The 20,297-nt window shown below is 39.5% G+C and overlaps 1 protein-coding gene across 1 annotated transcript in view; it reads right to left on the bottom strand.

Annotated features, from left to right (window-relative positions):
- CCDC73 (coiled-coil domain containing 73) overlaps positions 1-20,297 on the bottom strand; it is a 76,218-nt gene that overhangs the window by 18,810 nt on the left and 37,111 nt on the right. Inside the window, exons 8-11 of the mRNA XM_066363723.1 lie at positions 20,114-20,193; positions 3,276-3,404; positions 2,173-2,232; positions 928-1,032 (exon numbers count right to left, since the gene is read on the bottom strand). Of these exons, the coding sequence (XP_066219820.1) occupies positions 928-1,032; positions 2,173-2,232; positions 3,276-3,404; positions 20,114-20,193 (374 nt within the window). The remainder of the gene's footprint in view (positions 1-927; positions 1,033-2,172; positions 2,233-3,275; positions 3,405-20,113; positions 20,194-20,297) is intronic.

Here is a 20,297-nt window from a genome sequence, read left to right as displayed (position 1 = left end):
ACACCAGCGTGAACACTCAGGTTTCTACAGCATCTCAAGCATCCATCTAAGAAACACGATGGCAGTCTTCCCCTTCCCTTTTTGTACCCCAGTCTTTACAAATGAGTTTCCTAAAGATGCCTCACTTAGCTTCCTGAGGGGAAATGCACGTCCTTACACTAGGAATGCAAGAGAAAAGCTTCTTTTATTGAACCCTCACTCCCGAACATCAGTGACTATTACTTCTTCCCCTCCTAATCATTTCTTATATATACTGGAAAGAAGATGATGGGTGAATGTTGAGGTAATAGGGCCAGTTCAGAGGCAGATTTAATGGCAGGCATGCCCTGAGCCCCAACTTCTGAAGGGCCCCAGAAAACCCCAACTTTACACTTTTTTCTAACGATACCAAGTTTGGTTTCATATGTGCAATTTTAACATTAATAGTACATAATATTTTTTATTTATTTAAAAATATGAGTAACATGTATTTTTATTTTCTGTCTCTTTTTTTTAAAGTGCCCAATATTTTCTCTTGCTCCCGGGGCCTCAACCAACCTTAATCTGCCTCTGGGCCAGTTCTATCATATTCCTATAAAGAGGGATCTGTCTCAATTTCTGGGAACTCACTGCTCCCTTAGAATATGGTAATACTTGTCACCTATTGTTTTCAGTTTTGATCTTGACCACAATTCCAAGACAAAAAAAAAATCCCATTCAATCTTGTACAAGATTAAATCAAATACTTGATACAACTGAACACTTTACTTGTTGCTTGAATGTTTAAAAATATGCTTATTACTTTAGACACTAATAGCAAGTTAACGAAGGAAGACATATATTATCCCTAAAATTCAAAATGATCTCAGATAAAATTAGACAGACTGCAGTGAAACAGATAAAGCTCATTGGATGGAAATATAGTTTAAAAAAATGTATAAATATAACCTGATTATTTTCTCTTTGCACCTTCAATTCTACTTCCAATTCACTGTTAGCTTGAATCTGTTGCTGGAGTAACTGCTGCATATGTTGGAAGGAAATGATGATATCCTTTAAAAAGTTTAAATATATCAATTTTAAAAACTTGAAGATAGGAAGGGTGTTTCTAAACTCTTAAAATATATTTTCTATTCTCTTAACTTTATAGTTTAATCCATTCTCTTAACTTTATAGTTTGATTTCAACATCATAGTAAAGAATATACTGAAAATAAACTGATGACACATTTTACTAATATCTAAAAGAATTTATGTTACATGATTTCTTAGAAAGTACCATTTCTGAGAGTTCCTCAAATAATTAAAATTATTTAAAATGGACCACGGATTCTGAGACACTATTGAAGAACGTGAAAAATTCAAAACTAAAACTTCTGTTGGCTTTCCCCCAAACTAGTAAACATATCCCTACCAAAATGTCATATTGATAATGGTGTAGGATGCCATGGTGTGCATCCAGATTCAAATGGAGGAAAAGCAGAAGAGGAAAAACATGAAGCAGAGGTTTTCTTTCATATACCTTTCTTTCAAATAGAATTATACATATAAATTCAAATAAGTATGTCCTGTAAACATATGTTCCAAGCATTTCAATAATTATAATTTTCCTGGGTCCTAAATATCAAGAAAATATAAATTTATTTTTATTCTTTTTGTTATTTATAAAGTATCTTAATGTAATATTTTCTCCAGCTTTACTGAGATATAATTGACATATAACATTGTGTAAGCTTAAGGTGTACACAAGGTAATGATCTGATGCAAGTGTATATTGCAAAATGATTACCACAGTAAGTTCAGTTAACATCTCTCACTTCACATAGTTACCATTTGTGTGTGTGTGTAATGAGAATATGTATGATCCACTCTCTTAGAAAGTTTCAAGTACATAATATAGTACATTAACTAAAGTCATGCTATACATTACATCCCCAGAAGTTGCTCATCTTAAAACTAGAAGTTTGTACCTTTGAAGGACATCTCCCCATCTCTCCCAATTTATTTTTTAATAGGAGTATGTGAGAGACCTGGTTCAAAAGGTACAAATGTACCCATTCAACACACACCAAGTCTCACTGTGTGCTAGAAATTAACCTAGGCATGATTCCACCAGTTACTTAATTTTTTTTCCCACATTACATCTGGTTTTTAACATATTTACTGGATTCCAAAATATCTTATGATTGCTTGCCTGTTTTTCTTCTTGAATATGTGTAATCTCTTCATTAATCTTCTTATTTAATTTCAATTCCTTTAAAAAATTGAATAATTTTAGGTTAGGATATAAAATTCAGCTAATTCTATATTCACTTCAGTGCTCATCATCAGTACCAACATTTGCTTGCTGTTGAAGCAGAACAGTGACTAGTGAACTAGAGATGGCATTAGATCCCAATACAGGCATCTTCACAAGCTCTTCTGGAGACACCCACTGTCCCATAAGGTAGCCTGACACCACTTAAAGTGGAAATAAATTATAACCAAGTTTTATTAAAGTCTTGTTGACAATGGCAAAAACTTAACAACTGAAAAAGACTCATAATGCCTTTTTTCCCTATGTATATTACCATAAGACACACTTTTTCCCCCAAAAAAAAGTGGAGGGAAAAATGCCCGTGCGTCTTATGGAGTGAAAAATACGGCATTTTATTAAATATTTTAACATGCCATTTGGTTCAGAATATATTTTTTCTTATTTTCATCCTTAAAACCCTAGGTGTGGCCCTGGCCAGTTGGCTCAGTGGTAGAGCGTCGGCCTGGCGTGCAGAAGTCCCGGGTTCGATTCCCGGCCAGGGCACACAGGAGAAGCTCCCATCTGCTTCTCCACCCCTCCCCCTCTCCTTCCTCTCTGTCTCTCTCTTCCCCTCCCGCAGCCGAGGCTCCATTGGAGCAAAGATGGCCTGGACGCTGGGGATGGCTCCTTGGCCTCTGCCCCAGGCGCTAAAGTGGCTCTGGTCGCGGCAGAGTGACGCCCCGGCGGGGCAGAGCATCACCCCCTGGTGGGCAGAGCATTGCCCCCTGGTGGGCATGCCCGGTGGATCCTGGTCGGGCGCATGCGGGAGTCTGTCTGACTGTCTCTCCCCGTTTCTAGCTTCAGAAAAATACAAAAAAAAAAACAACAACAAACAAATAAACAAAAAAAACCCTAGGTGTGTCTTATGGTCAGGTGCGTCTTATGGAGCGAAAAATACGGTAATTCTATAAAAAAAGAACATTTTTGTATTGTAACCCTGAACTTCTCATAAATTTTACAAAAATATAAATTTTACAAACATGAATACATTAATCAAATACCATATTGAGTCTTTCTTGAAGTTCCTGGAATTTTTGTTCTTGAATTGTTACACTGATGTTTTCTTCTTCCATCTTATGTTGCCATGTGACTCTGGACTTTACCAAGTCTGAGTTTACTTTTTTTAGTTCCTTAACAAAAGAAATATGAAACAAAAAAGTATATATATTTCATCAAAGCAAGGTACTTTGCTGACAGTTTTAAAATCCATTTAAAAAACATATCAGTATAATTTACTATATTTTATATATCCAAATACCGCTAGTCCATCAAGGTGTATTTCCTCTAGTTCCACTGCAAGATAGCTAGCCAACGTGAAACGGTATTTGTGACCATGGAGTGGCAAACACAGTGACACAGGGATAGAATGCACGATCTTTGCTCTTAAACTTCTCAGAAGTAGGATGCCTTCCTTCATTACTTCTCTAACAAAATGTCTGAGATAAAGAGATGATAAAAGGCCTGACCAGGCAGTGGCGCAGTGGATAGAGCATCAGACTGGGATGCCGATGACCCAGGTTCAAAACCCTGAGTTTGCTTCAGTGGAGGCTCATCTGGTTTGAGCAAAAGCTCCACCAGCTTGGACCCAAGGTCGCTGGCTTGAGCAAGGTGTTACTCGGTCTGCCGAAGGCCAGCAGTCAAGGCACATATGAGAAAGCAATCAATGAACAACTAAGGCGTCGCAATGCGCAACGAAAAACTAATGATTGATGCTTCTCATCTCTCTCCCTTCCTGTCTGTCTGTCCCTGTCTATCCCTCTCTCTGACTCTCTGTCTCTAAAACAACAAAAAAGAGATGATAAAAGATGATCAATTCCCAAGTTCATAGCATCTAAAAAGAAAAAAACGATTTAAGAAGTCATTACAATTAATGCGATGGGTGCTATATTACAGGAATGCACAGGAGCATGAGGAAGAACACAGCTGGCCGAGGGCATCCAAAGGCATTACACGGAAAAGAGGTATCTGAATTGATTCTTAAAAGATAAATTTGCAAAGCAGACAAAAAAGCAGTAGACATTCCAAGCAAAAGGACTCGACATGTACGGAGGTACAGAAACATAAAAGAGCATGGTGTTTTTCAGGGAAACAAAATTAATATGCTATTTCTAGAATTAATATGTTATGGATAAGGGGGAGGAGTAGAGTATTGGCAATTGCGAATAAAATTTGGCAGGATTCAAATATTGAAAGGGATTTGTAAACCAAACTAGAGTTTTAATTCTCTGTTCTACAGGCAATGAGGAATTAACCCTTGAAGGATTTTGAGAACAACATAAAAAGATCTGCATTTTAGAAAAGTAACTCTGGCATTGAATGGAACTGAAGGAGATACAAAACAAGTCTTAATTTGTGAAGTTACATGTCCACTGAGTTTAATAGATACCACCCAAACACATTAAAATCTTGAAATAAAAACTGAGTTGGTGTGTACTATACTGCTATGTTCTGTATGCAAACTATATTAAACAATCAAAGACCCGATGTTCACATTCTTGACTTCATAGTATCTGAATTCCCTTTGAATTTTATGTGCACTACATCCAAATTCATTTCTTTTAATTTTTTATTTATTGCTTTTTAGAGAGAGACAGGGAGAGAGAGAGCAAGGAGGGAGGGACAGAAGGCATCCGCTCCCTAGAAGTTGCTTCCCGTATGTGCCTTGACCAGGCAAGCTCAGGTTTCAAACAGGAGACCTCAGCTTTCTACGTCCACACTCTATCCACTGTGCCACCACAGGTCAGGTATTTTTCTAACAAAATCGTCTTACAATTTGAAACTTGACTAATATAATTCAATTTTTAAAAGGCTGTATTTAAAAATGGAATAAATAATGATAAACAACTCTTGTAGAAAAAAGTTGGTGCACTAGGGTGGATTATAGGGAATTTTCACTTTCTTCATTGTGTTGATTAGTATCTTCTCGTTTTTTCCCCCAAAATAAACACATTTCTCATGTTTCAGTTTTTTAAGTGGTATTTACAGCTATGGAAATAGTTGCAATCACTCAGAGTTATTAGTTAAGAGAGAAGATGAATGCACAATACAATATACAGATAATGATACAGAGAAGATGGCAAACGTCTGAGTACTAAAGAACTCCAACATTCAGGAATTAGAAAAACAGCTAGTATAGCAGGATGAGTAATACAGCCAACTAAGGTAGAAGGAAAACCAACAGTGTGGTATCAAGGAAGCTGAACAAGGAGCAGCAAAGAGGGGTGCCAGGGTCTCCAGAATTCTACATGTTACCGCCTCAGCCACCCAGAGAGAAACTCGCCTGATTATCTCTTAACCCCTATTCGAAATCCAGGAGAAAGGATTTATCGGTCTTAGTTTATATATCCCCTTTAGACATGGGTAATACATAAGATAACTGCTGAAGTAGCCATGTGGGCCAAAAGATAGGGCTTTATTCTCAGAAAAGCAGGTAGACAAATCGTTGTCTGGTACAAAGAACAATCAGCATGAACTGAGTGATGAAAGAAGTCTGAATGAAGGGGGTAGGCCTTGAAGAATCAGGAGGGTACTTGTCCTCCATGTGTCCCTCCTGACTCTCTCCACTCTTTCTCCACAGCTCTGTGCCCTGTGTGGCTCTGTGCCCTCTGGCTCCTGGTGGCATTCAATCTGTGGGAGGCACCAATAAATCAGTATGTTGGGAAGAGAGACTGAGGTATTTCCCCAGCTCTCTCCCTACAGGACCATAAATTAGCGATAGCGGTACCTTTACCAGAGGTCACAGCTTCTGAATTGCACTCCCACAGCTGCACCTACACCACTGCTCTCCCTGGCTTCCAGCGTCCGCTTCCTTCCACCGCCCCCTCAGGGCTAGGTGGCATATGTCCCCCCCACCGCACTGCTTCGATCCCTGGGTGCTTTACTACCATACCCCCTTGTTGTTTCCCTTAACTCTGCCCACATTCTGTAAATAGCTTCTTCATTAAAATTTTCTAAATGACCCATTCCAGTGTGCCATCTCTTTCTTGCCTCAATCCTATTTAATACAGATGAATTGAGAAAAGGCATTTCAAGTAGGAATAGGAAATGTAGAGGAGAGCAAAGGCAAAAAAGCAAGGAGAATTAAGAATTATGGCCCTGGCCGGGTGGCTCAGCAGTAGAGCATCGGCCCAGCATGTGGAAGTTCCGAGTTCAATTCCCAGCCAGGGCACACAGGAGAAGCGCCCATCTGCTTCTCTACCCCTCCCCCTCTCCTTCCTCTCTATCTCTCTCTTTCCCTCCCACAGCCAAGACTCCAGTGGAGCAAAGTTGGCCCAGGCACTGAGGATGGCTCCATGGCCTCCGCCTCAGGCGCTAGAAGGCTCCAATTGCAGCAGAGCATCACCCCCTAGTGGGCATGCCAGGTGGTTCCCGGTTGGGCGCATGCAGGAGTCTGTCTGTCTGCCTCCCCCTACCCTTCTCATTTCAGAAAAATACAAAAAAAAAAAGAATTATGATAAGCAGCCTGACTGGTGGTGGTACAGAGGATAGAGTGTTGACCTGGGACACTGAGGTCCCTGGTTCGAAAGTCCAAGGTCACCGGCTTGAGCATGGGATCATAGACATGACCCCATGGTTGCTGGATTGAGCCCAAGGTCGCTGGTCTGAGCAAGGGGTCACTGGCTCCACTTGATCCCCATCCCCCCGGTCAAGGCACATATGAGAAGCAATCAATGAACAACTAAAGTAACACAACTATAAGTTGATGCTTCTCATCTCTCTCCCCACTGGGAAAAAAAAAAAAAAGAATTATGATAAGAACAACAATTTAGCATTAAATAGAATCAAAGACGCTTGTTAGGAAATAGTAGGAAACAGTATTGAAACAACCATGAAAGCTCTGGAAAGCCAATTAAAGCAATTTGGGGCCCCAGGTAGGCAGAGCATCGGCCCAAGACAGGGCTGGCCAGGTGGACCCCAATCAGGGCACATGCAGAGAGTCTGTCTATCTCCCCTCCTCTCACTTGAAAAAGAAGGAAAAGAAAAAAAGCTTGTGACAAAATCAACATATTGCACACCTTAAACTCACACAATATCACATGTCATTTATATCTCAATAAAGCTGAAAAACAGTTTGGGACTTGATTTGGTAGACAAATAACTATTCAATCTATCATTTCTTCTACATATACTAAGTATCTAGCATATGTCAGGCACATAGAAGCAATACATTAAACTAATTAACTTAGTAAAGGTAGTCTGGCAAAAAGAGTAAACAAAAACTAGAGAGAAGAACACTGGCTAAGAGGCTATTTTATTAATCCAGGCATGAGAGGAATGTCTGTATTATGATAAATGGAGAATGAAAATCTGAGACATTTTAAAGAAAGATGGGGAATGAAGGAAAAAGATGAGTCCTGAGTATCCTGTGAAGCTAGAAGAAATGAAAAGAGGGGTCATAATGTGAAAGAGAGAAGCATAAAAATGGACAGGAAATGGAAAGTCTGCTTCACTAATGAAAAAGATAAAAAATGTATTTAAGACAGTAAGAAACAAGAGGTGAGCAATGACTTTTAAAGCCAAAACCCACAAATCATTATGCTTGAGACATAGGCAGTTACTATTCTCAAAAAGGTCTTTCATTCACATACTTACAAAATAGAAAAGGTTACCCGTGATTAATGCCCCCAAATGAAGTTTCAATGTACCAGTGATAGTTCGTGCACCTTCACAGGCAGCAAGATGGTTCCCTTTGAAAGGAGAGTTGTATGAATCTGGGGGGATGAGGAGGAGAAGGGGGCAAAGGGGGAGAGAAGGATGGGGAGAATAAAGAATCAATCCAATATGTGCCCTGCTGACCCTCAAGTTACAGTAAATCATAAACGGAGATGACCTACAGGCAGTTGAAAACACAGAACTGGAGATTAAGAGAAATTTGAGACTGGAAATATAGACGTGGAGTCATCTACATGAAGTGAATGACTGAATTAAGGAGTGTGAACTAACTGAAAGAAAAAACATATAAAAGAAGAGGAACAGAGACCTTAGAATAGAGTTTTGGAGGAATGGGATTTAAAAAAAAGAATTAGGCCTGGCTGGATAGCTCGGTTGGTGAGAGCATAGTCCCAAAGCACAAAGGCTGCAGGTTCGAACCCTGGTCAGAGCACAGACACGAACAAATCTATGTTCCTGGCTCTCTCTCTCTATCTATCTATCTCCCTTCCTTTTATTTTACATCAATAAAATAAACATAAAAGAAAAGATAATCAGAAAACCAGAGAAATTTATTTATACCAAAAGGCCCTTAAAAAACAAACTATCATGCACTTAGTAGCATAGTGGATCAAGTGTCATCCTAAAATAGAATGCTGAGGTTGCTGGATCAAAACCCCAGGCTGCCTGGTCAAGGCACAGATGAGAAACAACTACAAGTGAATGTTTCCCGCTCCTCCAACCCCCCTGCCTTTCTCTCTGTGTCCCTCCTATCTCTAAAATCAGTAAGTAAAATCATTTAAAAAAAAGAAAGCAAACTATCACATAGATGTTATAAAACTAATACATTTTAAATATTTAAACATCTATCATTTTGAAAAAAAAAATAGTCTGTAATGAAAAACAAAAAGTGTCAGCATGAGTTACAACAAGATGATCTGAAGAAAATAGTTTGGAGAGAGCTAGTCACTGTAGAAAGAGTGCAGTTTAGCCTGACCAGTGGTGGCGCAGTGGATAGAGTATCAGACTAGGATGCAGAGGATCCAGGTTCGAAACCCCAAGGTCACAGGCTTGAGTGTGGGCTCAACACCTTGAGTGCGGGGTCTCCAGCTTGAGCATAGGATCACAGACATGACCCATAATTGCTGGCTTGATCCCAAAGGTCACTGGCTTGAGCAAAGGGCCACTCGCTCTGCTGGCACCCCCTCCCCACCCCCATCAAGGCACATATGAGAAAGCAATCAATGAACAACTAAAGTGTCACAACAAAACTGCCTTAAATCTTAATTTTAGCCTAATTACACCTGCAAGTAACAATGACCCCATAAATTCCTACAGCATGTTAAACTTTCTGAAGTACTTTTCCATGTATTTATTTTATATGTATTACACATATATAAAACAGGAAAGGCAGGTATCATTATATTCATGTTGCAAAAGAGAATAAAAAGGGGGGGAAAGAGGAAAGCTAAACCAGTGTGGTCTGGGTCAGGCACCTCCTTGGAATGAATATAGTTGAAAGATTTAGTTTCAAAGAAAAGGGTAAAATGCTGAGCTAAGATAAACAGAATAAGTGAGAACTATTATGCAGGGAAATAGAGCAGGAACAGGCCAATGGATTGGGTGAATACAGTGGTCCTTCATCTATCGCAGGGGTTAGGTTCCAGAACCCCCTGCGAGAGGCGAAAATCTGTGAAGTAGCGACTTTATATTTATTTTATTTACATATTATTAAGGCTTTATAAACCCTCCCCACACTCTTTTAAACCTTTCCCACACTTACTTTGCTTATTTTACTGCAAAAATAATTAAAATAATATATAAAAATACCTATATACCGCAAAATCCCACAATATAGCGAAAAATCCGTGAAACAAAATTAGATATATACAATTTAAAAATCCACAATACAATGAGACTGTGAAAAGTGAACCACAATATTTCAAGGGACAACTGTAGTGGGAACTGAAGGACAAGAGACAAAGAAAACAGATTTGGGAGTGTAATGTCACTGAAAGATAGAAAAAAGACTGGTTGGAGAAAAAGGAAGGCTGAACGACAAGAGCCCAAAGGAAGCCGTGTTTAATGATGAGTTTCAAGGTAGGAATATGCTCATCTACAGATCTATGGGTCAAGGCATCCAAAGAGCTGTTGGTTTAGAAATACAAACAGTTAACAATTCTCCTTTTAATAAATACATGCTTTCAAATGGGCAATGAAGGACAGAAGAAACTTTTGTGACTAAATTGCTTATGCTACTACTTTTATTGGTACAATGGTTAAGATCGCAGGTTCCAGAGCCAAATTTGTCTGGGTTCCAATCCTGGTTCTTAGTTAACTTACTTAACTTCATTCTCTCACAAGTTCCTCATCTGTAAAATAGACACACAATTTTTTAAAACAACTAACAAGCCTGACCTGTGGTGGTGCAGTGGGATAAAACATCGACCTGGAACACTGAGGTTGCCGGTTCGAAACCTTGGGTTTGCCTGGTCAAGGCACATATGAGAGTTGATGCCTCCTGCTCCTCCCCTTTCTCTCTCCCCCCCCCCTCTCCTCTCTGAAAATTGAATAAAATCTTTAAAAATAAAAAAAAAGAGTGAATCCTTACTTATATATGGGGTTTTGTTTTAAAAAACTAACCAAATGCCTGTCATGTATTACTCCACACAACAATATTTGTTGAGCATCTATTATGTGCTGGCATGTTACCTAATATTAGTACTGGGTGAATCCCAGGGATTCTATGATTATTTTCTCTACTTTTAAAATTAAGTAGTCTGAATTCTTAATAGTGATATAAATAATTCTTTTATTTATTTAAAGAATTAAGATCGATTCTTTCATCGCTGATAGCAATAAGAGTCTTCCTATAGACTATGAGCTCCACAAGGAAAGGTACCATGTTTCATACTTACACCACAGAAATATAATACATTCAGGGACCTAGAAGAACTAAAAATTATGATGAACATAAGAAGAGTGATGAACACAAAACAAAAAAAAATCTGACCTATCTTTACCTAAAATATGATTTGATGAAATCAAAGATTCATTTATTTAGCATAAAGTAAATGGAAATAAAAATTCGTGGTGAGAGCCCTGGCTGGTTGGCTCAGCAGTAGAGCACTGGCCAGGCATATGGAAGTCTCAGGTTTGATTCCCAGAGAAGGCACACAGGAGAAGCACCCACCTGCTTCACCACCCTTCCCCCTCTCCTTTCTCTCTGTCTCTCTCTTCCCCTTCTGCAACCAAGGCTCCATGGGAGCAGAGTTGGCCCAGACACTGAATACGGCTCCATGGTCTCTGCCTTGGTTGCAGTGGAGTAATAACCTAGATGGGCCAAGCTTCGCCCTCTGGTGGGCTTGCTGGGTAGATCCCAGTCGGGTGCATGCGGGAGTCTGTCTCTTCGCCTCCCCTCTTCTCACTTCAGAAAAATATAAATAAATAAATAAGTCTAGCAATTAATTTAATTTCTTATAAAATTTAAGAGTGCCCTGGCTGGTTGGCTCAGCAGTAGAGCATTGGCCTGGTGTGTGGAAGTCCCGGGTTCGATTCCCAATCAGGGCACACAGGAGACACGCCCATCTGCTTCTCTACCACTCCCCCTCTCCTTCCTCTCTATCTCTCTCTTCCCCTCCTGCAGCCAAGGCTCCACTGGAGCAAGGTTGGCCCAGGCACTGAGGACAGCTCTAAGGCCTCCACTTTAGGTGCTAGAATGGCTCTGGCCTCAACAGAGCAATGCCCCAGATGGGCAGAGCATCGCTCCTGGTGGGTATGCTGGGTGGACCCTGGTCAGGCGCATGTGGGAGTCTGTCTGACTGCCTCCCCGCTTCTAACTTCGGAAAAATACAAAAAGAAAAAGAAAAAGAAAAAGGAAAGGGAAAGGGAAAGGGAAAGGGAAAGGGAAAGGGAAAGGGAAAGGGAAAGGGAAAGGGAAAGGGAAAGGAAAGAAGGAAGGAATGAAAGAAAATTTAAGAGTTTATTTCAAGGGAAAAATACCTGTCTGAGAATCAAAAGTTTTGATCTCAACTCAATATATAGGATGTTTGACTAATATTTATATTGTTACTCATTATTTAGTCAATCATTCTCTGAGTAATAAAAAGAAATCTTATGCTCAATCGATCCAATTTTTAAAATAAGACACCAATATTTGCTTTAAAATAATATATACCTTTCCTCACACAGTGGCATTTCTAAACACTGGCTTTCAAGTTACTCTTTTGTGCACTAGAATGATAACTTAAAACTTGCATCAATATTTTATTTAAAAAAAATTTTTTTTTTCAGAGACAGAGTCAGAGAGAGGGATAGACAGGGACACACAGAGAGGAAGGGAGAGATGAGAAGCATCAATCATCAGTTTTTCATTGTGCATTGTGACACCTTAGTTGTTCATTGATTGCTTTCTCATGTGTGCCTTGACTGCGGGCCTTCAGCAGACTGAGTAACCCCTTGCTCAAGCCAACGACCTTGGGTCCAAGCTGGTGAGCTTTTGCTCAAACCAGATGAGCCCACGCTCAAGCTGGCGACCTCAGGGTCTCGAACCCAGGTCCTTCCGCATCCCAGTTCGACACTCTATTCACTGCGCCACCGCCTGGTCAGGCTTAAAATGTTTTATATTGGGTTTTCCTAAAGATACAACTATATGAAGTAAATAAACATTCAAACAGTGTGGAAAATAAGTTATCACATGGCTTTTTTATACTAGTGATCTGTTCTAGGTCCACTCTTAAAGACACATTACCCTTTTGACAAAATATAATTAAGCTGAAATTTATGGCTAAAACTTATGTTCACATAAAGTAGCTTACAATTCTCTGAATAAAGGAGGATTGGTTTTCTAAAAGTTTTTTTATTCCTTTAAGGTTACAAAGTACAACAAAGTTCTATGTCTTACTATGCTTTGGAGTAAGCCAAGTTTTATAGGAGACTCTCTAAAATGTATCAATTCCTATTTCAATAATTGTCCTGAAACAGCAGGGAAGTAGAAAGGGGGAGATGGGGAGAAAACCCAGTATATGACTGACAAAAGTAAAAACTGATCACTTTGTCTTTTTCTCTTATATATTAATTACTTAATCCTAAGAGCATAATAAATTAAAATCAGAGACCTCCATGAAATGATTTTCCACTGAAAATATGCTTGGGATTTTATGGGCCTTATAACTTTTAAATATCCTGAACTTTTAGTATTGTCTGTTTTCTAACCATTTTATTCAAAGCTGTTAGTGCAGCAAATAAACAGCAAATGCTTTGATCTCATTAAATTACAACTTATACTTCTTAGAGTCATAAATATTGTGCCCTTTTCTCCTTTACCCCTCCTTTTCTGGTATGGGGTAGTCTGTGAAATATCACTATCTCCTTGAGTGCTCTGACGTTTACTCAGACAAACAGCAGAGGTTATGAATGCTGCTCACAGATAGTATCAGGAATCTATGATTACAATAGTGAGCCCAGCATTCAGAACTATAATACCTAGTTTAATCTAACAACTAAGTTTAGTCTGTTTAATTTTGCTCCACAAAAAAACCTCCAGAATTCCACCCTCTCACAAACCAGTAACTTAACTTCTCTGAACAAAATCATAAAATAGTATAAAAGAAAAAGAAAAATTATCTCTGGGGCAATTAATTTTCAAAAGTTTTAAATGAATGATAAACTTAGCTTCTGAAAAATAAAATTTAAAAAAGTGTTTCTTAAAGTTAATAATAAAGACTACATTAAAAAATACAAATATAGTTATTGTACATAGAATGTCTGAAATATTAAAAATTGGCTGTTATATATTTTTTTATATATATATGTTTTTGTTTTTTTTTTAATTCTCACCCTTTTAGCTACTCTCAAAGTTAACAAAATTATCTCACTTTACCCTATTTGGCAACATGGTCACTGACTAAAATGCTTTTTAGAGTGACAGAGGCCACCAGTGCATGACCCATCAGTACAATTAGGTAGCCCTGGTCTAGGCTCTAAGACCTGAGGAAAAATGACAAGTGTACTCATGAGATAGAATTATACTTGTGCAGGGAAAGAGACATTCTTCCTCCTTCTACATAAAGCCACTATGAGTATTTCTCCATCTATTTACATGAGCCTCGTCTCCATCTACAGGTCAGTCTTAAACTATACATTTGAAATATAGTAGTCCATTATGTTATAATGAAACATTTGTCCTATTCAACAAAAAAATACATAACTAAGTATAAAAATTTATGAGGTATAATCTTTTCATAATGCAAAACCTAATTTAATTAATATTTTAAGTCACCCAATTTAATGATTATTTAATCACTTAAGTTATTGATAAAAAATATTTAAAAAAATAAATGAACCAGAGATATCACCGAAAACATGCTTATTCACAACTACTCAATCAGTATTTAGCATTTGAAGTTTATATTGATAAAAATCAGTGGTCCTAACTGTTCTCTGATTTGAGACTACAGACTTTTTCAAAATACAGCTTTTCCTCCTTATATTTAAAAGAGCCACCTTAATACACTCTAAGATGTGACCATAAAAAAATGACCAGATGCCGCCCTGGCCTGTTGGCTCAGTGGTAGAGCGTCGGCCTGGCGTGCAGAAGTCCCAGGTTCAATTCCCAGCCAGGGCTCACAGGAGAAGTGCCCATCTGCTTCTCCACCCCTCCCCCTCTCCTTCCTCTCTGTCTCTCTCTTCCCCTTCCGCAGCCGAGGCTCCATTGGAGCAAAGATGGCCCGGGCACTGGGGATGGCTCCTTGGCCTCTGCCCCAGGCGCTAGAGTGGCTCTGGTCGCGGCAGAGCGACGCCCCGGAGGGGCAGAGCATCGCCCCCTGGTGGGCAGAGCGTCGCCCCCTGGTGGGTGTGCCGGGTGGATCCCGGTCGGGCGCATGCGGGAGTCTGTCTGACTGTCTCTCCCCGTTTCCAGCTTCGGGGGAAAAAAAAAAAAATGGCCAGATGCCAATCACAAGTTCAAACACTTCTAACTGATCAGCTACAAATAGAGATTACTAGGACCTATTCCTGGTGTTTGATTAATTTATTAGAGTGGCTCACGGAACTCAGGAAAAACATTTATGTTTACCAGTTTATTAAAGGACATGCTAAGGATACAAATGAACAGCCAGAAGACATACACAGGGCAAGACCTGTCCCCATGGAGTTCGGGTGTGTCACCCTCTCAGTACATACATGGCTGTGTTCACCAACCTGGAAGATCTTCAGAACTCATACTATTGGGATTTTATAAAGGCGTCCTTACATAGGTATGATCAATAATTAACTCCATCTCTAGCCCTTCTCCCCCCTCTGGAGAAGTGGATGGTATGGAGGAGCAGGGCTGAAAATTTCAAGTTTCTAATCATGGCTTAGTCTTTCTAGGATCAGCCCCCATCCAAGAGCCCACCCAGAGTCACCACCTCATTAGAACAAAAGGTTCTCCTAGTGCTCTTATCACTTAGAAAATTACAAGCATTTAGGGACTATGTGCCAGGAATTTATTGGCAGAGATCAATAATTTATTTTCTATTACTTCACACTTTTCTTTTTTTTCTTTTTTTTTTTTTTTTTTTTTTCTTTTTTCTGAAGCTGGAAACAGGGAGAGACAGTCAGACAGACTCCCGCATGTGCCCGACCGGGATCCACCCGGCACGCCCACCAGGGGGCGACGCTCTGCCCACCAGGGGGCGATGCTCTGCCCATCCTGGGCGTCGCCATGTTGCGACCAGAGCCACGCGCCTGAGGCAGAGGCCACAGAGCCATCCCCAGCGCCCGGGCCATCTTTGCTCCAATGGAGCCTCGGCTGCGGGATGGGAAGAGAGAGACAGAGAGGAAAGCGCGGCGGAGGGGTGGAGAAGCAAATGGGCGCTTCTCCTGTGTGCCCTGGCCGGGAATCGAACCCAGGCCCTCCGCACACTAGGCCGACGCTCTACCGCTGAGCCAACCGGCCAGGGCCACACTTTTCTTTATACCAACAATGAACAAATCAAACTTGAAAATAAAAACACATTACCATTTACATTAGCAGCCCATATAGTAAAATAATTACTACCAGTGTAACAAAACATTTATAAGATCTGTATGAGAAAAACTATAAAACTCTGATGAAAGATATCAAAGAACTAGATATTTACAAATAGAAAGACCCAATATTTATGGATAGGAAAACCCAATATTTTCAAGATGTCAGTTTTTCCCAACTTAATCTATCAGTTCAAAATAATCCCAATCAAAATTCCAGAAAATTATTTAATGGATATCAACAAACTGATTCTAAAGTTTATATGGAGAGGCAAACCCAGAATAGCTAATTCAACAGTGTAGGAGGACTGACACTCCCCAACTTCAAGATTTAATATAAAACCATAGGTATAACGACTGTGGTACTGATGAAAAAAAAGATAATTAATCAACAGAACAGAAATGAGAGCCCCAAAATAGACCCTCATAAATACAGTCAACTGATACTGGACTAAGGAGCCAAGACAATACAATGGAGCAAAGATAATCTTTTTAAAAAATGGTGATAAACAACTGGACATTCACATGCAAAAAACAAAAATAAAAAATCTAGGTGATCTTACATCCTTCACAAAAACTAACTCAAACTGATCATAGACCTAAATGTAAAATATGAAACTATAAAACTCCAAAAAGCAATATAGGAGAAAACCTAGATGGCCTTGTATATGTCAATGACTTTTTAGGTACAATGCCAAAGGCATAATCCACAAAAGAAATAATTGATAAGACAGATTTTATAAAAATTAAAAACAACTGGCCCTGGTTGGTTGGTTCAGTGGATAGACCTTCGTCCAAGGCATGTGGATGTCCTGGGTTTGATCCCCCTGGTCAGGGCACATATGACAAGCAACCATCTGCTTCTCTTCCTCTTCCTCCCTCTCTTTTTTCTCTCTCTCTTCCCCTCTTGCAGTCAGTGGCTCAGGTGGTCCAAGCATCAGTCCTGGGTGCTGAGGATAGCTCTGTTGATTTCAGCATTGGTACCAGACAGGGGCTGCCAGGTAAATTTCAGTTGGGATGCATGTGGGAATCTGTCTATCTCCTCTCCTCTCACTTAAAAAAAAAATTTTAACTTCTGCTATGAAAAAGACAATGTCAACAGGAGAAAACCAGCCACAGAGTGGGATAAAATATTTATAAAAAGATACATCTGATTTTATTTATTTTTTATTTTTTACAGAAAAGATGGGTACAGGGGACTCCCAGCCTCTAGGACTGAGACGCCAGATCACTGAAGCCTCATTATATTTATTGGTCCTAGGTTCAGGTGCAAGACACATCTGATTTTAAAGGACTGTTACCCAAATTATAGATAGAACTCTTAAAATTCAACAATAAGAAAATGAACAACCCAATTAAAAAATGAATAAAAGATATGGACACATCACTAAAGAAGATTTACAGATGTCAAGTAAGCATATGAAAAGATATTTTATACCATATGTCATTAGGGAATTACAAATCAAACAAAACAACAAAGAGATACCACTATACACCTCTTAACAATGGGCAAAACCCAAAATAATGACAATGCCAAATCCTGGTGAAGATGTGGAGCAACAGGAATTCTCATTCACTGCTAATGGGAATATAAAATTTATAGGCACTTTGGAAGACCATTTGGCCAGATCACAGAACTAAATATACTCTTATAATTTCCAAGCAATCACACTCCTTGGTATTTATCCAAAGAGGTTGAAAACTTATGTCTACAACAAAAACTTACACACAGATGTGTATAGCAGTTTTGCCCATAATAGCCAAACCTGAAAGCATCCAAGAAGTCCTTTAGTAGGTGAATGAATAAATGAACTATGGTAACATAGATAATAGAATATTGTTTAGTAATAAAAAGGAATGAGCTATTAAGCCATGAAAAAACATAGAAGAACCTTAAATGCATATTACTAAGTGAAAAAAGTCAATCTGAAAAGGCTACATACTGTATGACTCCTAACCATATGACATTCTATAAAAGGAAAAACTATGGAGACAGTAGAAAGATTAGTGGTTGTCAAGGGTTAGTGGGGAGAAAGGGATGAAAAAGGGCACAGAAGATTTTCAGGACAGTGAAACTATTCTGTATGATATTTTAATGAAGGATACAGGTTATTGAACATTTGTCCAAACCCAGAGAATATATAACATGAAGAGTGAACTCTGCCTGACCAGGCAGCGGCGCAGTAGATAGACTGTCGAACTGGGATGCAACGGACCCAGGTTCAAAACCCTGAGGTTGACGGCTTGAGTGCGGGTTCATCTGGTTGAGCAAGGCTCACCAGCTTGAGCCCAAGGTCGCTGGCTTGAGCAAGGGGTCACTTGGTCTGCTATAGCCCCCGGGTCAAGGCACATATGAGAAAGCAGTCAATAAACAACTAAGGTGCCACAATGAAGAATTAATGTTTCTCATCTCTCTCCCTTCCTGTCTGCCTATCCCTCTCTCTGTCTCTCTGTTTCTGTCACACACAAAAAAAGAGTGAACCCTAATGTAAGCTATGGAATGTGGATGATGATAATGTGTCAATGTAGGTTCATCAGCTGTAATCAATATACCACTCTAGTTGGGATATTGATAATGGGAGAGATTGCAGTACATGGGTGGGGATTGGGAGTATATGAGAACCCTCAATACTTCTCATTCAATTTTGCTGTGAAGCTAAAACTGCTCTAAAAAGTTTTTTGCCCAGCTGGTTAGAGCATCATCCCAAAGCACAGAGGTTGCCAGTTCAATACACAGTGAGGGCACATACAGAAGCAAATCGATGTTCCTGTCTCTATCTCCCTTTCTCCCTTCCTCTTCTTCTCTCCAAAATCAATAAACATTTATAATTTAAAAAGGTTCTTTATATCACACCCAATCTGGCATCCTAACTGTCAGGTTCCCCCTTTTGGGCTTCCTGTGGTTATAGGATGACTGAGAGCCACAATGTGGTTACATTCTTCCAGGTTTATAACCACTACCTAAGGTCATTTGTCCACTCCTGACTCAATGACTCTGGCCAGAGGAATGAAATATGTTTACTTCCTTCTGCCAATTTAGGGATTATCTCTAAAGCTGGAGGCATCAAAACAAAAACCTGCATGAGTTTAGGAAGGAGAAAGGGAATATCGATGATCAGTTAGCAACCAATACATGTCCAACACATTCCTTCACTCAAAATGCTCCAGTCATACCACACTTTTTCTAATTCCTCACATATACTAAGTTCTTTCCTGCCTTGAGGCTTTGCATATGCTATTCCCCTTGCTTGAAATATTATTTTCTTCCCTTCTCCACCTCTTTATCTCTAATGTAATAATGTCACCTGTTACAGTGTCATTATATCCTTTATCATTTTCTTTATTCTACTTTAAAAGTTTTAAATTAGCCCTGGCCGGTTGACTCAGTGGTAGAGCACCGGCCTGGCGTGCAGAAGTCCTGGGTTCGATTCCTGGCCAGGGCACACAAGAGAAGCGCCCATCTGCTTCTCCACCCTCCCCCTCTCCTTCCTCTCTGTCTCTCTCTTCCCCTCCCGCAGCGAGGCTCCACTGGAGCAAAGATGGCCCGGGCGCTGGGGATGGCTCCTTGGCCTCTGCCCCAGGCACTAGAGTGGCTCTGGTTGCGACAGAGCGATGCCCCGGAGGGGCAGAGCATCGCCCCCTGGTGGGCGTGCTGGGTGGATCCCGGTCGGGTGCATGCGGGAGTCTGACTGTCTCTCCCCATTTCCAGCTTCAGAAAAATACAAAAAAAAAAAAAAAAAAGTTTTAAATTATTTAATCTATGTGATTGTTTTATGTCTAACTCCTCCACTGAACTTCAAACTTCAAAAAAACAGGGACATGTTTTATCTTCTCCATCCATGTGTTTGGGTGTCACGAAATGTCTGGCACACAGAGTCAAATATTGACTGAATGTATAAATAAATCTAATAAGACTGACATACAGTCAATGCTTATAGGCTATTCATGTCACCAGAAAAATGCATGCCACTGGGTAACAACTCAAACAATATTTCAAATAGACTAGTAGAATACATTCATCATATTTATTGGAATCATAACTAAAAGTTTATGAATCTATATTTAAAACTTCATCTATAACAAAAAAAACCTACCCAATTTTTCTAGTAAAGTTTATAAAATTAATTATCTTAGACTATAATTTTATTTAATATTTAATATAACACTGTATTAATCATACCTTTTTTAAACTGCATATTTCAGATTCCTGCTTTTTATTTAAAGCTGAAAGTCTTTTGTTTAACTGTATTGCTTCTTGTACTGCAACATGAAAGACATTTAGAAAAATATTATAATCAATTTATATTTTAGGCCCTGGTCGGTTGGCTCAGCAGTAGAGCATTGGCCCCTGGGTTTGATTCTCG

Source organism: Saccopteryx leptura, chromosome 1 (genome assembly GCF_036850995.1).
Source record: "Saccopteryx leptura isolate mSacLep1 chromosome 1, mSacLep1_pri_phased_curated, whole genome shotgun sequence".
NCBI classification, from domain to species: Eukaryota; Metazoa; Chordata; class Mammalia; order Chiroptera; family Emballonuridae; genus Saccopteryx; species Saccopteryx leptura.
Note: the sequence above shows the minus strand (reverse complement) of the source record. Positions and strands in the feature narration are given on the sequence as shown.